We start from the raw sequence: 16,436 nt of genomic DNA on the forward strand, positions 1-16,436 counted from the left end.
TAAGAGGCCAATCAAGGGTGTGGGCGGAGTTATACACAGCTTAGCAGTCTGAGCTCTATTATATCTACAGCAGAGAAAATAGGTTTTTGTCAAAACTGCTCCAACAGTAAGTGACACATCGCTGGAATTAGGCCTCTCTAAGTCTTTAGATTACTCACATTCATACACAGTTCCTACCACGAATCTCTATATGTTTTATGCCTCAAAAGGCAGCAACATTTAAAAAAAAAAAAGTATTTTGATAGCGCTCCCTGTAGACAGAGCTGAGCCACGAACTTAAGCCAGCCTTGTTTCGCCCGGGGGTGGCTTCATGGGTCATGGGGAGAAGTTGCCCAGGGCCAACGTACCGAGTTAAACTGCTGCTGCAGCTTCTCATTGGCGTAATTGATGCAGAACTGTTCAAAGCTGTTTATTTCAAAAGTTTCGAACCTGGAAATAAAGAAAAGAAAAAATAAAATTAAATCCAAGTCGCAATATCTACATCTGGAAAAGTTGGGTATGTCTGCCACCACAGCTTAAAGGGGTATTCTCAAATTTGAAAGTTATCTCCTATCCAAGGGACAGAGGATAACTTGCCAATCACCACCATTCCCGAGAAGCAGGGGTCTGTGGAGCGGAGATGGATCACGCACACTGACTCTCCATTCATTCTAACAGGATAGCCGAAGATCAGGCGGTCAGGGGTGCTGCGCTCGGCAATCTCCAGTGCTCCCATGAATGGAGGTGTCGTGCGCCCGATCGACCTCCAATCCGTTCACACAAGTTTCTACAGAGCCCTGGCTCTAGAGCTACAGCAGTCGGACCCCCAGCGATTGGGAAGTTATAGGATCGGGGATAACCTTAAGGGTATGTGCACACGTCCGGATTTTTAGCGTTTTTTTGGCGGAATTTCGCTATAAAAACGCTATAATTCCGCATCAAAAACGCTAAAAATATGCATCCTATCATTTAGAATGCATTCCGGATTTTTTGTTCAGATGGATGCGTTTTTTACCGCAAAAAAAACGCATTCCGCAAAAAAATGGACATGCTCATTCTTTTTGCGGATTTTTTGCGGATTTCTAAGCCAAAATGACTTTCAGGAAAAAAAAAAAAAAAACGCAAAACTTTCGCAAAAAATCCGCGCAAAAAACGCGCAAAAACCGCAAAAAATCCGCGTGGAAAAAAACGCGATTTTCTGCCAGAATTCTCCGGATTTTGTCAGGAAAAAAACCTGACGTGTGCACATACCCTAAAACTTGAGAAGCCTCTCTGAACCGTTCCTGGCGCGGCCAATTTTTATTTTTGCACTTTCACTTTTCTCCTCCCCCTTTTCCAAGAGCCATAACTTGTTCGATTTTTGGCGTCCACATAGCCATACAAGGAGTTTGCTTTTTGCAGACCGATTTGATGCTTTGATTGATCCCATTCAAATTACCAATTAAAGAGCTGGAGAATGGGAAAACAATTTTCATAAAAAATAAATAAAATTCCATTCCAGAGGCACCCTAGGAGGGGAGGAGACCCACGTTGCCAGGCAAGACCCTCTTGGGTTGACTTTCTCGCCCCCCGGCTTTTTAGTTAAGCAATTGAACGGTCTGGCATTGCGCAGTATGGAACATCACGTATAATGCTCCCATCCCCCCGAGAATTTAACAGCTCGTATAAGCTTTACATTATTTCTAGTTTTATTTTTTTTTTTAAGTTTTAATCTTGTGAAACGAGCTCAGGCGATGGCCACGTTCCTCTCCGCAGATACTAATTGTCTTTTTTATAAGGGAGAGGAACGCGTCCATTCATCTGCTCGGAGACTCCGTAATCTCGGAGGACTATTAGGGAGACGCAGTGCGCCTGTCAGAGCCTTCGGAGCAGCGGCGCGGCGTCGTGTGGAAGATTTATATTATCCGCTCATTTACAGCCCCGTGCCAAAGCAACACAGCAGCGAAACAAACAATTAAGCTTCCCCCCTACTGCTGCCCCCAAGACTCCACATATCATCCAATTACTTGTATCTAGGAAGTCAAAGACGCTCCAAGTTGAAGAAAGATCTCCACGACCTGGTGTTGTGTCGTAACCTCTCTCCGTGCGTATGACTACAAGTAGACACAAAGGACGGAAAGGTCTCCCCATTGGCCCCACGAGGACCAAAATACAGTTTTACAGCTATTTCTTATTGCTCCAATCCATGCAAAATGAAACAAAATTGCAACGAGTATCTCCAACGTTTTCTTTGTATACAGCTCCAATAAGGAACTATGTGTCTCCAAGGTAACAGACTACAAACAAACACTGTGCGTAGTCTGAGGTCAGGTGTTACTCCCTTTCATTATCAGCACCTTGAGGGTGTAACGTTATACATGACCCCAGGATCGGACCACGCCGGGATCTCTGTAGTCTATTATTATTATTATTTATATAGCGCCATTAGTCTATAACCAAGGAAACGCATCAATCTGCATGGGACCTGTATACACATTTTTTTTTTTAAAGCAGAACTACATGAAAAGGTGGGGACAGTTAAAAAAAATGGTAGCTAAAATTTTGGACATACCCCAAAGGTGGCAATGGATAGAATAAGAGTTGCAGGTTGTTGTCCTAAGATCGTACGGTATCCGCTATCCATAGAAGAGATCGGACCGCCGCCGATGGACAGAACAGGCTCAATGGTGGGGGTCAAGCATCCGTACATTGTCTAAGCGCCAAGTATCATTATTAGGGCCCCCTTACCCGTATATATCCAGCACCCCGATGAAGGAGTGCTGCTTGCTGGTGGTGTGTAGCGCTTTGTTCACATGCTGCACGATCCAGCTGAACAGCTGAGCGTAGATGTGCTTGGCCAGGGCGTTCCTGGCATTGACAGACTGTTGGATGGACATGTTCTTCACGTAAGTTTCCGAGGTGGTGACGAGCTTCCGGTGGCACAGCCAGTGCTCCATCTGATCGTGCTCCACCCCGAGCAGCGCACAGAAGTGGTTCAGGTGCTCGTCTCCCTTCTAGAGAATAGAGAAGGATAGATGAGACAAGGTTTAAAGGGAACCGTCCGGAGGTGACAGCGCTGGGTGGGGTAGTAATAAGACCGGGGCAAGCAAAAATCCATGAGGCATACAAGCTGGATAAAAAAAAGTTTTATACTTTATGCAAATAAGGCTGCGAGTGCATAGGGGGAGGTCCAATGCCTGCCTCCAACACACAAACGCATCTCAAGCTTTGTCTTGTGTGATCATCACTGCAATCAAGACAGATTTTTATCATGTGGATTTGATGACCTCTGCTTTAGCCAGTGAATAGAAACATAGATCGATTTCAGAGCAAACCTGCTCTGCTCTTAGGCTAGGTTCACATTGCGTTAGTGCAATCCGTTTAGCGCATACGCTAACGGAATGTCCAAAAAGTGATCGCATTTGGCGATCCCGCTAGCGCAGATGCCCGATCTGCGCTAGCGAAGAACGGACCCTGAACGCTGCAAACAGCGTTCGAGGTCCGTCCGAAAATAACGGGACATCGCTGATGCATGCCAAAAATGGGATATGTTAGCGATGCATTAGCGATCCGTTTGCACATTGCGGTCAATGGGTGCGCTAACAGATCCGTTACATTGCGTTAATTGCGACAACTGTTAATGGCTGTGGAACACATTATTTTTACAATGGTATATTTGTAGAAATCAGAATGCCCCCTCCCGGGCAACATTCCAAATGATATCCAGCGCTCGACTCATCTTATAAGAATTGCTTTATTGATCCAGTAGTGTAAAAAGCAAAAAAAATGGTTAAAAACAACAGTACAAAGAATAAAAAAGCAGAATAGAAATATCCGCTGCTCTCTCAGGCAACAGGTTTCAGACCTACATGGTCCTAAAGGTCAACGCCTGAGAGAGCAGCAGATATTTCTTTTCTGGCTTTTTAATTTTTGCGCCTTTTATACTATTGGATCAATTCTTTTAAGAAGATGGGAGCGCTGGATATCATTTGGACTATTGCCATTGCTGGAGGATTTTGCTGTGCGCCAGGTCAGGAGAGCTGATTGCTCCTTTTTCATACTTCCAGGGAGTATTATCGTGGCTGCCGGCCAATATTTTGGCTACGGACCAGTATGGGAGGCAGCGTCACTAGATGTCAGCACAGAATTTCCAATCAAGGTGATCGGAGGGTGCAGAAGTCATCAGAACGGCGGCAATTTATCTACCGACCAAAACAGGTCAATCCGGTGATACCTCCTGCCTGTAAGATGAATGGTCTATTGAGTGGCGAGCCATTAATGAATTAATCTGTGCGTCTGCATCAGTGCTCGCAATGTATCACAGACTGGAGGCAATTGTGTCTGGACACTCAACTGGGCTGTAGTTTTTACGAACACCATTATTTGGGCACTGTGCTGCCCAGTTATTAGGGAGGAATACATATCCTTGTTATTTACAAATTGTACGGTACTATTATTGAGCACTATATGGCACTATTGTTACGGCCCAGTTATTATCATAGAATGTAGGGACCTCCAGGGTGACCATGCCCAACCCCCTGCTCAAAGCAGGATTCACTAAACCATCTCAGACAGATGTCTGCCTCTGATTGAAGACTTCCATTGAAGGAGAACTCACCACCTCTCGTGGCCGCCTGTTCTACTCATTGGTCACCCTCACTGTCTAAAACATATGGAACAATACAAAGCAATGCTGTTTGGAGATTATACGGCACTATCATTGGGGCACTTATTGCTCTCGCTATTGTCAGATACTATTAGATGTACACTTAATGAGGTTGTTATTTTTTTTAGACAACATTATTTGGCCACATGAGGACGCTGTCATTAGTGATAAATATATGACACTTACTTTGATAGCATAGGAGATTTTTTTCTTGGGCATTGTATGGTGCCATTATTTAAACTGTATGACACAGATAATATGGAGCATTGACATTCGGATATCGCACAGCACTATTACTGGGCACTGTATGGAACAGCTATAGTGGAGCAGTACACAGCATTGTTATTTGGACATTGTAAGGCACTATTATTGCTCACTGTATGGCACTATTAATTACACTATTTGGCACACTTACTATGGAGCAGTAGACAGCATTATCATTTGTTTTTTTGTACAATGGGCACCATATAATACTATTCTTTTTTACACTTTATGACACTTTCACTGAGTGGCACGGCTATTGTGCAGCAGTACCCAGCAGTGTGATTTGGACATTGTACAGCACTATTATTGAGCACTATACAGCACTAGTATTTACATATGTATTATGGAGCAGTAAACCGCATTGTTATTTGGAAATGGCACAGCAATATTATTGGGCACTGTACGGCATCATTATATACACTGTATGGCACAGATATTATGGCACAACATACATAAGTGTTATTTGGACATTGTATGGCACTATTTTCTTACACTGTATGGCACAGTCATTATGAAGTTAAACACTGTAATTTATTCATTGTGTGGCACTATTATTGAGCACAGTACATCACTAGTATTTACACTGTATGGCACAGTTATTGATCAATACACAGCACTGTTGTATACACACTGTACAGCACTATTATTGTGCATTGTATGACACTATTTACACTGTATGTCACAGTTTTTATAGAACAATGCACAAAACTGTTATTTGGACATTGTACAGCACCATTGTTGGCACCGTATGGCACAGTTATTATGGAGCACTACCTAGCACTTTTATTGGGCACTGTAAAGCACTTTATTGAGCATGATGTGGCATTATAATTTTGACAATATTGCACACTTTCTTTTAGTTATTAACACTAAATACTAAACACAAATGTTATTTGCACAGTCTACGACAATAATAGGCTTTTGGTTTCCTGAATTACTCATTTCCATCACAATGTCTTTGGGGCTTTCACAGATCTCAATCGGTGGCTGACATAAAACAAAGGGCTATGTGGATCCCTCTGAATCCCTTTCATTGCATTAGAACCTACAACCGTGACACATGTGCTGCTTACCGGCAAGCTGCTGGATTCCCCGTCCCGCTCTGAAATGATCTCGACGTTCCCCAAGTGCAGAATGGCAGCTATGATCTTAAAAATACTCATCTGGTGCGACTCCTTCACTCCTGGTAAGGCACAAATATATAAAATGCACATAAAATGAGAAGATCAGATAGGTGCTAGTAACAGGAGTCAGTCTCCTTTTCATCAGCACAAGGTTGTCAGATCCCCCCATCTGGTTACAACAGCTGCTTTTTTAGGCTATTCCTAGGTGCTTAATATACCGCTATACAGACCCAGACTTGCCACTCAACGTGGACACACGTCGTGCGCGATATCAGTATAAAGTGGCAGCCTGTGACCCTCTTTCTAGAGCTCAGTAGTGCACAAAGCGGGTGGTCTTCTCAAAGAGGTGGTCCTGTAGAGAGGTTTCACTGTATAGACCTACAGATCATGTTTTCCAATACTTGCAGAATGTCTGGGAGACTTCTGAAGCTACTTAAAAAGTAAAAAAAATGGGAACATTCATGGCTCAAAGTGTTGGCACCCTTGAAATTGTTACAGAAAATGAAGTATTTTCACCCAAAATATTATTGCAATTACATGTTTTGTTATACACGCTTATTTCCTTTGTGCGTATTGGAACAATGCAAAAGAACAAAATTGGACATTATTTAATACAAAACCCCAGAAATGAGCCATACAAAGTTGACGGCACCTTTCCAAAATTATGGCTAAACAACTTTGTTTCAAGTACGTGATGCTTGCTTAAACTCACCTGTGGCAAGTAGCAGGTGTGGGCAATATGAAAATCACACCAGAAACCAGATAAAAAGGGGAGAAGTTGACTCTTTCCATTGTGTGTCTGTGTGTGCCACTCTAAGCATGGAGAGCAGAAAGAGGAGAAGAGAACTGTCTGAGGATGTGGGAACCAAAATTGTTGAAAAATATCAACAATCTCAAGATTACAAGTCCATCTTCAGAGATCTTGATGTTCCTTTGTCCACAGTGCGCAACATAATCAGGAACCGATTGCACTGCAGCTAATCTCCCTGGATGTGGACTGCAGAGAAAATTGATGAAAGGTTGCAACTCAAGATAGTCTGGATGGTGGGTAAGATGCCCCAATCAAATTCCAAAGAAATGCAAGCTGTCCTGCAGGCTCAGGGTGCATCAGTGTCAGCGCAACTGTCCATCAACATGTGAATGATACGAAACGCTATGGCAGGAGACCCAGGAGGACCCCACTGCTGACACAGAAACATAAAAAAGCCAGGCTGCAGTTTACCATAGTGTATGTGAGTAAGCCAAAATCCTTCTGTGAAAGCGTCTTGTGGACGGATAAGACCAAGATAAGAGTTTATTGGTCTACAAGATCTCATGCACCTTGTGGAGCCAATATGGCGGCACACATTAGGTGGCTCAGGTGCTCGGAGTGCTGCTGTATGATCAGGGTTCTAGCATGCAGGAGCTATACGAATGAATCCAGCAGAGAAAACCTCTCAATGAGGGGTCTATAAAGTGGTGCCCTGTTACAACATGAAGTGGTAACACCACCATGTGCACGCGTCAAAAAAACTGACTGTGGCATCCTGAGTTCTCTACAAGTCATCTGGCATCTTGTTAAAGTGTCTGTCTGTGCTAAACAATTCTCGGTGCAGCTCTGGGTGTGACTAGAGAATAAGAATAGGATGTTGCTCATGATCAATGAAGTAAAGCCTGGACCAGCCGACGTTTTTGGCATCGGTTGACACCTTACATGCGACTCATCGCAGAAGCTGAATCTTACTATTGCCCCTTCAATCTCTGAACCATCGAGAAATGGCCATCAAATGCCACCCAGAAGGCAACATGGATCCGGGCCGCACAAGTAAGGCTTTTGACATTTCCTACAAATAAGACATTATCGTCCTCCAGCCCTCGCTCCATCGTAAAGGGGCGTTTCAAATACCCATCCTCGGGATAGACTGGAGGCCCCAATAGTCGCCCCCCCACCATTGACCACTTCTGGATAAGGATAAGTGACAGTTTGCTAATCTAATATATAAAGCTGAATTTGTGTGTGTATGTATGTCCGGGATTGGCATCTGCACCGTCGCAGCTACAGCCACAAAATTTTGCAGTCACACGTCTGGACCCCGAGATCGTTATAGGCTATGTTGTGAGGCGAAATTTTAATCCTGCGGTTTCCAATTCACCAAACAATTTTGCCCCTATCTACATAATGGGGAAAAAGTGAGAGGAAAAGTGTTGGAGGCAAATTGACAGCTGCCAGATGTGAACAAGAGGGACTTAAAGAATGAGAGCGATGGCGCCAAAGAGTATATACCGTACAGTTGCTAAGGTGGGCCCCCGACATGGGATACTCACCACACACTGGGATATGAACACACACACACAAAATGCGCCACACACTACCACGTGCTTGAAAACATATCACCCTCAGCATACATTTCACCACACATACACCAACCTCGCCACATAAAAGTCGAAACACAAAAGTCGCCGCTCAAAACTCGCCACGCGCAAAACTCGCCACATGCAAAACTAGGCTCACGCAAAACTCGCCACACGTGCAAAACTCACCTCATGGGAACACTCGCCACACACAAAACTTGCACCCGCGGAAAAATTGCCACATGCACAAAAGTTGCAACACATGCAAAAGTTGCCTCACACAAAACTTGCACATACTCAAAAGGCACAACACATAAAACTCGCCACGCGCAAAACTCACCATGCGCAAAACTTGCTGCACACAACTTGCTACACTAACCTGTCACATGCAACTCGACACACAAAAAGTTGCTACACGCATGTCGCCACACAAAACTCATCTCACAAAAGTCACTACATGCATGTCGCCACACGCAACTTGACACACAAAGCTTGCCCTAAAACACACACAAGTCTGGTATTATCCTTCAAAAATAAAAATCTGATTAATAAGCAGACAAACTAGAAGAGCAACAAATGTACCATATAGGAAATACGGCAGCTGTCAGTCACATGACCTGTCTATTATGTGTATGTGTGAGCTAATATATACTGCCAGGGGGGAGGGCGTTATGAATAAGTAATTCAGAACCACAATGGACCTGGTGGTTAAGAGCACACAAGTGACCTGATAGTTACAAATAACATAGGACAAGCTCTGAGACGTGGGAACTCTGCTGACCGCAATTCCTAATCCTATCATACCACACTAGAGGTAGCCGTGGATTGCTCCTAACGCTCCCTATGCAACTCGGCACAGCCTGAGAAACTAGCTAGCCCTGAAGACAGAAAAATAAGCCTACCTTGCCTCAGAGAAATTCCCCAAAGGAAAAGGCAGCCCCCCACGTATAATGACTGTGAGTTAAGATGAAAATACAAACACAGAGATGAAATAGATTTTAGCAAAGTGAGGCCCGACTTACTGAATAGACCGAGGATAGGAAAGATTGCTTTGCGGTCAACACAAAACCCTACAAACAACCACGCAGAGGGGGAAAAAAGACCCTCCGCACCGACTAACGGTACGGAGGTGCTCCCTCTGCGTCCCAGAGCTTCCAGCAAGCAAGAAAAACCAATATAGCAAGCTGGACAGAAAAAATAGCAAACAAAAACAACACAAGCAAAACTTAGCTTATGCAGGATAGACAGGCCACAGGAACGATCCAGGAGGAAGCAAGACCAATACTAGAACATTGACTGGAGGCCAGGATCAAAGCACTAGGTGGAGTCAAACAGAGCAGCACCCAACGCCTTAACCTCATCACCTGAGGAAGGAAACTCAGAAGCCGCAGTACCACTCACATCCACCAACGGAAGCCCACAGACAGAATCAGCCGAAGTACCACTTGTGACCACAGGAGGGAGCTCGACCACAGAATTCACAACAGTACCCCCCCCTTGAGGAGGGGTCACCGAACCCTCACCAGAGCCCCCAGGCCGACCAGGATGAGCCATATGAAAGGCACGAACAAGATCGGCAGCATGGACATCAGAGGCAAAGACCCAGGAATTATCTTCCTGACCATAACCCTTCCACTTAACCAGATACTGGAGTTTCCGTCTCGAAACACGAGAATCCAAAATCTTCTCCACTATATACTCCAACTCCCCCTCCACCAAAACCGGGGCAGGAGGATCAACAGATGGAACCATAGGTGCCACGTATCTCCGCAACAACGACCTATGGAATACGTTATGGATGGAAAAAGAATCTGGAAGGGTCAAATGAAAAGACACAGGATTAAGAACCTCAGAAATCCTATATGGACCAATGAAACGAGGCTTAAACTTAGGAGAGGAAACCTTCATAGGAATATAACGAGATGACAACCAAACCAAATCCCCAACACGAAGTCGGGGACCCACACAGCGTCTGCGATTAGCGAAACGTTGAGCCTTCTCCTGGGACAAGGTCAAATTGTCCACTACATGAGTCCAAATCTGCTGCAACCTGTCCACCACAGTATCCACACCAGGACAGTCCGAAGACTCAACCTGCCCTGAAGAGAAACGAGGATGGAACCCAGAATTGCAGAAAAACGGCGAAACCAAGGTAGCCGAGCTGGCCCGATTATTAAGGGCGAACTCAGCCAACGGCAAAAAGGACACCCAATCATCCTGATCAGCAGAAACAAAGCATCTCAGATATGTTTCCAAGGTCTGATTGGTTCGTTCAGTCTGGCCATTTGTCTGAGGATGGAAAGCGGAGGAAAAAGACAAATCAATGCCCATCCTAGCACAAAAGGCTCGCCAAAACCTCGAAACAAACTGGGAACCTCTGTCAGAAACGATGTTCTCCGGAATGCCATGCAAACAAACCACATGCTGGAAGAACAATGGCACCAAATCAGAGGAAGAAGGTAATTTAGGCAAGGGTACCAAATGGATCATCTTAGAGAAGCGATCACAAACCACCCAAATGACCGACATTTTTTGAGAGACGGGGAGATCCGAAATAAAATCCATAGAGATATGTGTCCAAGGCCTCTTCGGGACCGGCAAGGGCAAAAGCAACCCACTGGCACGAGAACAGCAGGGCTTAGCCCTAGCACAAATCCCACAGGACTGCACAAAAGAACGCACATTCCGCGACAGAGACGGCCACCAAAAGGATCTAGCCACTAAATCTCTGGTACCAAAGATTCCAGGATGACCAGCCAACACCGAACAATGAACCTCAGAGACAACTTTATTCGTCCACCTATCAGGGACAAACAGTTTCTCCGCTGGGCAACAATCAGGTTTATTAACCTGAAATTTTTGCAGCACCCGCCGCAAATAAGGGGAGATGGCAGACACAATTACGCCCTCTTTGAGAATACCCTCCGGCTCAGGCAAACCCGGAGAGTCGGGCACAAAACTCCTAGACAGGGCATCCGCCTTCACATTTTTAGAGTCTGGAAGGTACGAAACCACAAAGTCAAAACGGGAGAAAAACAGCGACCAACGAGCCTGTCTAGGATTCAACCGTTTGGCAGACTCGAGATAAGTCAAGTTCTTGTGATCAGTCAAGACCACCACGCGATGCTTAGCTCCTTCAAGCCAATAACGCCACTCCTCGAATGCCCACTTCATGGCCAGCAACTCTCGATTGCCAACATCATAATTTCGCTCAGCAGGCGAAAACTTCCTGGAAAAGAAGGCGCATGGCTTCATCACCGAGCAATCAGAACCTCTTTGTGACAAAACAGCCCCCGCTCCAATTTCAGAAGCATCAACCTCGACCTGGAACGGAAGCGAAACATCTGGTTGACACAACACAGGGGCAGAAGAAAAACGACGCTTTAACTCTTGAAAAGCTTCCACAGCAGCAGAAGACCAATTGACCACATCAGCACCCTTCTTGGTCAAATCGGTCAATGGTTTAGCAATACTAGAAAAATTACAGATGAAACGACGATAAAAATTAGCAAAGCCCAGGAACTTTTGCAGACTCTTCAGAGATGTCGGCTGAGTCCAATCATAAATGGCCTGGACCTTAACAGGGTCCATCTCGATAGTAGAAGGGGAAAAAATAAACCCCAAAAATGAAACCTTCTGAACACAAAAGAGACACTTTGATCCCTTCACAAACAAAGAATTAGCACGCAGGACCTGGAACACCATTCTGACCTGCTTCACATGATACTCCCAATCATCCGAGAAGACCAAAATATCATCCAAGTATACAATCAGGAATTTATCCAGGTACTCTCGGAAGATGTCATGCATAAAGGACTGAAATACTGATGGAGCATTGGCAAGTCCGAATGGCATAACTAGGTACTCAAAATGGCCCTCGGGCGTATTAAATGCAGTTTTCCATTCATCGCCCCGTTTAATACGCACAAGATTATATGCACCACGAAGATCTATCTTGGTGAACCAACTAGCCCCCTTAATCCGAGCAAACAAATCAGATAGAAGCGGCAAGGGGTACTGAAATTTGACCGTGATTTTATTTAGAAGGCGGTAATCAATACAAGGTCTCAGCGAACCATCCTTCTTGGCCACAAAAAAGAACCCTGCTCCCAATGGCGATGACGACGGGCGAATATGACCCTTCTCCAAGGATTCTTTTACGTAACTCCGCATAGCGGCGTGCTCAGGTACAGATAAATTAAACAGTCGACCCTTAGGAAACTTACTACCAGGAATCAAATCGATAGCACAATCACAATCCCTATGCGGAGGTAGGGCATTGGACTTGGGCTCATCGAATACATCCCGGTAATCAGACAAGAACTCTGGGACCTCAGAAGGGGTGGATGATGAGATAGACAGAAATGGAACATCACCATGTACCCCCTGACAACCCCAGCTGGACACAGACATTGATTTCCAATCTAATACTGGGTTATGGACTTGTAGCCATGGCAACCCCAACACGACCACATCATGCAAATTATGCAACACCAGAAAGCGAATATCCTCCTGGTGCGCAGGAGCCATGCACATGGTCAGCTGGGTCCAATACTGAGGCTTATTCTTGGCCAAAGGCGTAGCATCAATTCCTCTCAATGGAATAAGACACTGCAAGGGCTCCAAGACAAACCCACAGCGCCTAGCAAACTCCAAGTCCATCAAATTCAGGGCAGCGCCTGAATCCACAAATGCCATGACAGAGTAGGAAGACAAAGAGCAGATCAAAGTAACGGACAAAAGAAATTTCGACTGTACCGTACCAATGGTGGCAGACTTAGCGAACTGCCTAGTGCGCTTAGGACAATCGGAGATAGCATGAGTGGAATCATCACAGTAGAAACACAGCCCATTCTGACGTCTGTGTTCTTGCCTTTCAGCTCTGGACAAAGTCCTATCGCACTGCATAGGCTCAGGTTCATGCTCAGATAATACCGCCAAATGGTGCACAGATTTATGCTCATGCAAGCGTCGACCGATCTGAATGGCCAAAGACAGACTCATTCAGACCAGCAGGCATAGGAAATCCCACCATGACATCCTTAAGGGCTTCAGAGAGACCCTTTCTGAAAATAACTGCCAGTGCACATTCATTCCATTGAGTGAGCACGGACCACTTTCTAAACTTCTGACAATAAATCTCTATCTCATCCTGACCCTGACACAGAGCCAGCAATTTTTTCTCTGCCTGATCCACTGAATTAGGTTCATCGTACAGTAATCCGAGCGCCAGAAAAAACGCATCAATATTACATAATGCAGGATCTCCTGGCGCAAGGAAAAATGCCCAGTCTTGAGGGTCGCCACGTAATAAAGAAATAATGATCTTAACTTGTTGAACTGGGTCACCAGAGGAGCGAGGATTCAAAGCCAGAAACAGTTTGCAATTATTTTTGAAACTCAGAAATTTAGCTCTATCTCCAGAAAACAAATCAGGAATAGGAATTCTTGGTTCTAACATAGAATTCTGAGCCACAAAGTCTTGAATATTTTGTACTCTTGCAGTGAGATGATTCACACATGAAGACAGACCTTTAATGTCCATCACTACACCTGTGTCCTGAACCACCCAAATGTCTAGGGGAAAAAAAAAGGCAAAACACAGTGCAAAGAAAAAAAAAATGGTCTCAGAACTTCTTTTTTCCCTCTATTGAGAAGCATTTGTACTTTGGGCCTCCAGTACTATTATGAATAAGTAATTCAGAACCACAATGGACCTGGTGGTTAAGAGCACACAAGTGACCTGATAGTTACAAATAACATAGGACAAGCTCTGAGATGTGGGAACTCTGCTGACCACAATTCCTAATCCTATCATACCACACTAGAGGTAGCCGTGGATTGCTCCTAACGCTCCCTATGCAACTCGGCACAGCCTGAGAAACTAGCTAGCCCTGAAGACAGAAAAATAAGCCTACCTTGCCTCAGAGAAATTCCCCAAAGGAAAAGGCAGCCCCCCACATATAATGACTGTGAGTTAAGATGAAAATACAAACACAGAGATGAAATAGATTTTAGCAAAGTGAGGCCCGACTTACTGAATAGACCGAGGATAGGAAAGATTGCTTTGCGGTCAACACAAAACCCTACAAACAACCACGCAGAGGGGGCAAAAAGACCCTCCGCACCGACTAACGGTACGGAGGTGCTCCCTCTGCGTCCCAGAGCTTCCAGCAAGCAAGAAAAACCAATATAGCAAGCTGGACAGAAAAAATAGCAAACAAAAACAACACAAGCAAAACTTAGCTTATGCAGGATAGACAGGCCACAGGAACGATCCAGGAGGAAGCAAGACCAATACTAGAACATTGACTGGAGGCCAGGATCAAAGCACTAGGTGGAGTCAAACAGAGCAGCACCCAACGACTTAACCTCATCACCTGAGGAAGGAAACTCAGAAGCCGCAGTACCACTCACATCCACCAACGGAAGCCCATAGACAGAATCAGCCGAAGTACCACTTGTGACCACAGGAGGGAGCTCGACCACAGAATTCACAACAGGAGGGCTTCCTGTTGGCTGGGGATTTATCAGGCTGCCAATTTAGCTTACAAATACTGAGGTAAAAATACTGACCAAATAACGTGTGAACGAGGTCTGTTGTGAATTCTGCTCTTGGGCTCCCTCCGGTGGTTATGAGTGGTAGTGCTGCTGTCTTTGGATCGCAGCATTTATCAGGTGTGTCCACTTATTGCAATTTGGACTGGGCTATTTAGTCTTGATTGATCCTTTAGTCAGTGCCAGTTGTCCATTGTTTTTGGATGATTCACATCCCTTACTGGTCTCTCCTGTTTTGCTGTTCTTTTCAACAAAGATAAGTTCTTATTGTTCTGTGCATTTTCATGTTTTGTCTTGTCCAGCTTTGTCTGTGTAAGGATTTTTTGCAGCCAAGCTGTATCTCTGGAGATGCAGATTTACCCTCCATGTCTTTAGTCAGATGTGGAGATTTGTATTTTCTGTGGTGGATATTTTCGAGTGTTTTTATACTGACCGCTTAGTAATCTGTCCTATTCTTTCTTTTTAGCTAGAAAGGCCTCCTTTGCTATATCCTGATTTCAGTCTGCGTATGTCATTTCCCTCTCCTCTCACAGTCAATATTTGTGGGGGGCTGTCTATCCTTTGGGGATTTTCTCTGAGGCAAGATAGTTTTCCCGTTTCTATCTTTAGGGGAAGTTAGTTCTTAAGGCTGTGTCGAGGTGTCTAGGGAGTGTAAGGTACATCCCACGGCTACTTCTAGTTGCGGTGCTAAGTTCAGGGTCTGCGGTCAGTACAGGTACCACCTTCTCCAGAGTACGTCACATGCTGCTCCTAGGCCCCCAGATCATAACAGTACAACTGGCCAACAATGAGTTAAACGCATCTCAGAAGAAGGGAAGGAAAGTGCTGAGCCATTTTTTTTCTGTAGTCTGTTTTGTCTTTCCTTCCCTCTTTTCTTCTGGGTGGCTCAGGAGTTAGGCGCTGGCATGGAGGTTCAGGAATTGGTTTCTCGTGTGGACCAACTTGCTGCTAGAGTACAGGGTATTTCCGATTATATCGTTCAGACACCAGTTTTAGAGCCTAGAATTCCAACTCCTGATTCGTTTTTTGGGGACAGGTCCAAATTTTTGAGCTTTAAAAATAACTGTAAACTGTTTTTTGCTCTGAAACCCCGTTCTTCTGGTGATCCCATTCAGCAGGTTAAAATTGTTATTTCCCTGCTGCGTGGTGATGCTCAGGATTGGGCATTTTCCCTGGAATCTGGGAATCCTGCTTTGTTTAATGTAGACTGTTGTGAATTCTGTTGTCGAACTCCCTCCTGTGGTCGTAAATGGTACTTTGGCGAGTTCTGTCTATGGGCTCCCTCTGGTGGCTGTGAGTGAAGCTGCTGCTTCTGAGGTTCCTTACACAGGTGACGTGGTTTATCCTTTGGTTGACTGCTCTATTTAACTCCTCTCAGATCGTTACTCCATGCCAGCTGTCAATGTTTTTGCATTGGTTCAGTTCGCTCCTGGATCTCTCTGGTGACCTGCCTTCTCCTGCAGAAGCTAAGTTCCTGATAGTCATTATTTGTTCATTGTTTTCTTGTCCAGCTGGTTTTCATGATTTTGTCTTGC

At 44.9% G+C, this 16,436-nt stretch overlaps 1 protein-coding gene and 1 long non-coding RNA gene across 3 annotated transcripts in view; one reads left to right on the forward strand and one right to left on the reverse strand.

The window, feature by feature from the left end:
* MYO5B (myosin VB) overlaps positions 1–16,436 on the reverse strand; it is a 266,922-nt gene that overhangs the window by 64,744 nt on the left and 185,742 nt on the right. For both annotated transcript variants that reach the window (XM_069746786.1, XM_069746792.1), the window contains exons 9-11: positions 5,962–6,071; positions 2,707–2,972; positions 348–429 (exon numbers count right to left, since the gene is read on the reverse strand). In XM_069746786.1, coding sequence (XP_069602887.1) covers positions 348–429; positions 2,707–2,972; positions 5,962–6,071 — 458 coding nt within the window. The remainder of the gene's footprint in view (positions 1–347; positions 430–2,706; positions 2,973–5,961; positions 6,072–16,436) is intronic.
* LOC138661858 (uncharacterized) overlaps positions 1–16,436 on the forward strand; it is an 81,385-nt gene that overhangs the window by 34,409 nt on the left and 30,540 nt on the right. The window lies entirely within an intron of this gene.

This window comes from Ranitomeya imitator, chromosome 1 (assembly GCF_032444005.1).
Source record: "Ranitomeya imitator isolate aRanImi1 chromosome 1, aRanImi1.pri, whole genome shotgun sequence".
Taxonomy (NCBI): Eukaryota; Metazoa; Chordata; class Amphibia; order Anura; family Dendrobatidae; genus Ranitomeya; species Ranitomeya imitator.